The following is a 5263-nucleotide window of genomic DNA, read 5'->3' on the forward strand; positions in this document are numbered from 1 at the left end:
TCGGTTTGCGAATTGCGAAAATGCGGGTACGCGTCGAATGTACATGTTGCAATATTCATGAGCCAGTGCGAGATAAACACTTAAACCCGTTTAAAACACATTCAAACATCTTAAGATGTTTATTAGACTTACGGGGTGGGGAGGAACCGGAAAAGGAGCTTTCCTTCGCCCATTACGGCGGACAGAAAAGCAATCCACGCAACGTTGGGTGGACTCGTCGGAATGCAGGGAATGGGCACCATAAAACCCTGCCATGAAATATAGAATCCCATCAAGTGGATTAGCAGGATCCGTTCGGAGTCCTTTTTTTCATAAACTCGCTTCACACATACGCGCTTGTGCAAATGGTTGTATGAGTGTTTTACATCAGGCGCTTGCGGGTGGTGTCCAAATCGCGGACGAATATTTCACCTCCGGTGTATTTCCAGGAGCGAAGGAGAGTATATTTATGGTGTATGAGATCAAAACAAATAAACTCACCCCAGGTGGCGGTTTATGCTGACTTCTAAATTCGATGCCTTTTTGTGCCTGCTCGTGGTACGAGATCGGAAGGTAAGAGCGATCCTCGTGGCCAGTACGGAGCAGTTAGGACGAAGGACGTCAAAAAAAAACAGGCACAACCTCTTTGTGGCGTTTTCTTGACACATTTTCGCTCCGCTATTTGCCCGACCCCGGCCGGGGATGATGGTTTTTATTTCGTTGTAGTCGGTGGAGTCTGCTTTTCTGTTCTGCAGAAACACACACGCAAGCAGAGGAACACATCAAACAGAACGCCAGTGGAGTGGGACGATTTTATTTTCTTCAACAACCTTTCATCAACGGCGCCGATCGGCTGAAAGTGATGAGTGGCGAGGACGAAAACGACACGGCCTATCCAGTTTGCAGTTTGTTCGAATGGTTGTACATTTCAAAGCGCTTATATTTTGTTGATTTTGCACCATCTTAGCCGGTGAGCTAGCACAAATGGAATGGGAAATTGGTAACGTAATCCCGCGTGCGGGATTCGAGTGCGTTTGCGAAATAAATAAATAGAATTTTGCTCCACAGCACGGCAGTAATTGAAGTGGAGTGTGAAGAAATATAGAGCCCGTCGGTCCGGCTTCAGATTGAGAAATGCGATGGCCTGGAAGAGGTTAAGATAAACCCGCAGCTAATGATGAGGAAGACGAAATTCTCAACACAATAACAAGCGTTAGAATGTCCGAAATCTTGATGCTGCTGTAGGTTTATGACGTTCAACATCTGTCTTTGCCACAGTGCCTTCATGGGGTGGGTTTTTCCGTTGCATAGGCTCAGAAATTCCCGATCAAGCACATTCGAAGAACTCCTGACCGATGACCGCGTCGCAACAACCATACAAACTAGGCCAGCTGACCCACATTTCCCGGCCAATGGTCTCGCTGCAAGCTAAACGTTCGCGCAAACATCGCACAGGGTCGTGGCCGTTGCGACGTGAGAAAGTTGGTCCGGCGGGTGCGGTTTCACTCTCCGTTTGTGGACGCGTGAAAAAAGAAAGCCTCCCTCCAACGTTCGCCAGAGTTCGCGTGTGTGTACGCCATCGCGAGCTGCCACGCGTTCTGATTCAAAGGCAGTGTACGCGGGTTAACATCTTCATACCAGGCAAAGCACCCAATCCATGTGAGCCTGGACAAGTCACGTTTGAGGGCTAGCGACCTGAACGACGCCCGTTCCGCTCGCACTGGGAGGAAATTATCACCTTATCTAGTGCGGGACGGTGTCTAGCTTCCGAGATCTAACCGAGAGCTTGTGGTCGCGAGCTGGAACGTTGCGACGCAGTCTTGCTAGCGTTCTGAATTGGAACAGATTTACGAACATTGGTTGCTCCCGCGGTGGAAGCTGTGACGTGCGTGTTTCATTTGCGTTTGAGGCTTTATTTTGTTCACGCACATCCCGACGATGGTCAGTGGCTGGTGGTCTGTAGTGCTGTGTTTTGCCGCGCTTCAAGGCGTCGTCCTGCACGCGTTCGTAACGCTCACGAACGAATCGTTTTACGGCGTGAAAAATGAGCTGAAATCGGACCACGCTGGCCAACGTAGTGGAAGATGTGAGTTTCGTCGAACGGGAGTCTGCGCTAGAATCACGAGGACGTTCATGTGTGTCAAGCTGGCAAAGTCTGGCCAGTTTGAGGATGGGAAAATTCGCAAATTGACCAACGCGTTGCGTGTGCTACTTTCGCCATTTCGGGTAGCTAGGTGTGATATTTGTCGCGATAAAATGGCATCATTCTGCACATTATCCTGAGAAAAAAAAAGCTAATATTAAATTTTCACGGTGATTGAATGGGTCATGAAGGAAAATATAGTATATGTGAACAAAACAAAAAAAAAGGTGAAAGCAACGCCTACTATCTCAGGCTTGATGCCATTTTGACAGCTAGCTTGTGTTTGTTCTCTACTAGCATGCTGTCAAGATAAGACACGTACACGTAGCGGCGTTCATTGAAATGGAATTTATACGGTCAAAGTTTAGTAACACCGTGGGGTCCTTTTTTGGGCCTTCTGTTTGTACCTTCTTTTTTCCTTCAAGTTGGGAATTCTCTGCTAAGGAAAATAAAAGCCCAATGCCAGTGGAGCTGCCCACTCCATCACGCGGCCCACCGGGACGTCGCTGTTTTACGGGGTTTCAGATAACAGTGGAAATATTTCACGCCACATTGAGCGAAACACACTCCCGATAGCAACGTCGGGGCAAACATCACGTTCCACGACCGACCGATAGGTGGTTTGGTCCTGTGAAATATCGACTAATTCCTTCGTTTCATTCGTTTGTGCGTTTTGTTTCGGTGCAGTTTTTCCCTTCTACACGATCGGCCGTATCGCGAACGTACCGTGTACGTCCCCTGCGGGTCAAAGCGGTACCTGTCTGATCGCTGGCGAATGCAAGGACAACGGTGGCCTAGCGTCCGGTTCTTGCAGTACTCGCACGAACCAAGCCGTGTGTTGCGTGTGTAAGTAGTGCAAGCGTTTCAGTGCATCTTGGGCCGTTGGTTTTAATCCCTCAAAACGACCGCATTTCCATTTGCAGATACGAAATCCTGCGGGGGATCGACGACGCTCAACAGCACGTACTTCACGAACGCCGGCTATCCAGGACCGTACAACGACGGTGGAACGTACGTACTGTTCAATGTACCACTGGGATCCTGCTGTGTGATGCTTTATTCCCTCCGAGGGAACCACAACGACTTCTAACGAGTTCCAATTTTTCCATGTTCCATCTCGCAGCTGTTCCTTCACGGTCACTCCAACCAGCGGTATCTGCCAGCTGCGAATCGATTTTCGCTCGCTTACGCTTTCCCAACCAACAGGAGATGGAGCCTGCAACACCGACCGACTTACGATCGTCGGTGCGAGTCCTTCGGTGGTGCCGATTTGTGGCGAAAACACTGGACAGCATCTGTACGTCAACTTCGTTGGTAGCGGCTCGATCTCGCTTCGTATCGCCACGAACGGGGATGTTTCGTTTAATCGTTTGTGGAACATCGAATTGTCGCAGATCGCGTGTGCTAGCGCGGATCGTGCTCCTGCTGGGTGTCTTCAGTACTACACCGATACGGATGGTGAGATCAGCAGTCTCAATTACGGGTTAGGAGAAAATCCGGCTTTCAACACGGTCGGTGCGAGAGGCAGTCGACAGTTGGCCAACACAAACTACGGTATCTGCATACGAACTGCTGCCGGAAAGTGTTCGATCACGTACTCGTTGGTGAGTTAGATGGCTGGGAAGCTCGACGTGTCCTTGAATGACGTATTCTTCCTTTGCACAGCCTCCAAATGATCGTTACGCCTTCACATTATCCATGGATGCGGTTGCCGTCGATCCCACTCTGCTAGGTACGACAGCCTTGAGTTTGACTGGAGCGGCTTGCACGACGGATTTCATCGTCATCACGAACCCGACCGGTTTGACGAGCGATCGATTTTGCGGACTTGGGCTTCCTGAGGTGACTAGTAAGTAAACGAGGTGTCCACGGTGACCTCTCTTCGAAGCACTTTATGCCTTTCACGACTCTATCTCCTCAGCAGCCAGTGCCCGGCCGTTTGTCGTGTACACGGTGACCAACGGAAATGAAACGCCGGATGTAGCGAATCGGGGCTTTCGATTGCTTTACGCTCAAAATGCGTGTGCAGCGGCGTGAAGCGGATTTCGAGCTGGGAAATGGTAAACCTATTGGACTCTGTCGAACGTACTTTTGGGGCTTATACATTGTGCAGCTGTTGACTGATGAGCGAGTAATAGGGCTTAGATAGATGAATTTATTTAATGTAGCTGAATGTAAATGAAATGAGTAAGGACTGACGGTCCTTGCTTGAAATAAAAATTCGAATCCTATTGTTAGATATTGGCGTTCTAATTTGTTTATTCGTTATATTTAAGCCTTTTTTATATTTAGTTGTGTGACTATTGAGTTAATTAACACATTCCAAGAGGATCCTTAATCATGGTATCTTTCGTATTGGTTACCTATCTGTGGTGATACTCCAATCGGACCAATCGCGCGGCGAATGGGCTACCGAGAAACGCAAATTAAATTACATTTCACACATCGGTTCGAGTGCCCTTTAGCCGGCGCTGAATTGTCGGTGCTTAATTTGGGCAGTGTTACCCATCCTTCATCGCTGCGTTTTCCAACCCACGAAGAGCAACCGTTTTCGAAGCCATTCAACGGGAACCGAGCAATTAGACGCGAATTCAAACGCGATAGCACTAAATCCTGCGTCACGCCGTGACGGGGAAAAGCTGTAAATTAGTGTTTCATTACAGCAATAATGGGGCGCCCGTGGCGCATCGGTTTCCGCACGAATCCCCACACTCTAGTGGCCAGAGGCGTGTCAGAGCGATGATTTGGAAATGGCAACGTTATTAAAGGCCTTGCTTTACGGCGCAAACATGCTCCACTGTTGCGCTCGTGATTGATGGTGGGTGGGCCAGAGTATCGTTTGTGCCTTTTTGGCCAACGACAAAAGGGGTCGAGCCGGATGTTGGTGGGAATCTTTGTTGCCATCATTTCTATGGTTTGAGGGGTTTGTAATGTACTGCGAAAGCACTAGACCACGAGACATAAACAAGAGCACACCATTCGGTTACGTTACAGCGCGCCGTGTTGACCGGTAATTTTAAATTAATTTTACGACGCCATTACGGTAACCAAGGATTTCGTCACGCGGATCGATGAGTCCTTTGATTGACGATTTCGTTCCATTGATCAACGCCGGAGCGATTGTGATGTTATCGTTTTGGG

The 5263-nt window shown here is 48.9% G+C and overlaps 1 protein-coding gene across 1 annotated transcript; it reads left to right on the forward strand.

The window, feature by feature from the left end:
• Positions 1–1917: 1917 nt before the first annotated feature.
• LOC128724938 (uncharacterized) lies at positions 1918–4255 on the forward strand. The gene is made up of 6 exons (XM_053818660.1): positions 1918–2065; positions 2810–2968; positions 3046–3133; positions 3246–3726; positions 3788–3971; positions 4047–4255. The coding sequence occupies exons 1-6, from the start codon at positions 1918–1920 to the stop codon at positions 4157–4159; spliced, it is 1173 nt and encodes a 390-aa protein (XP_053674635.1). The 3' UTR covers positions 4160–4255.
• Positions 4256–5263: the final 1008 nt, after the last annotated feature.

The sequence above is a fragment of the Anopheles nili genome, chromosome 3 (assembly GCF_943737925.1).
Source record: "Anopheles nili chromosome 3, idAnoNiliSN_F5_01, whole genome shotgun sequence".
Taxonomy (NCBI): Eukaryota; Metazoa; Arthropoda; class Insecta; order Diptera; family Culicidae; genus Anopheles; species Anopheles nili.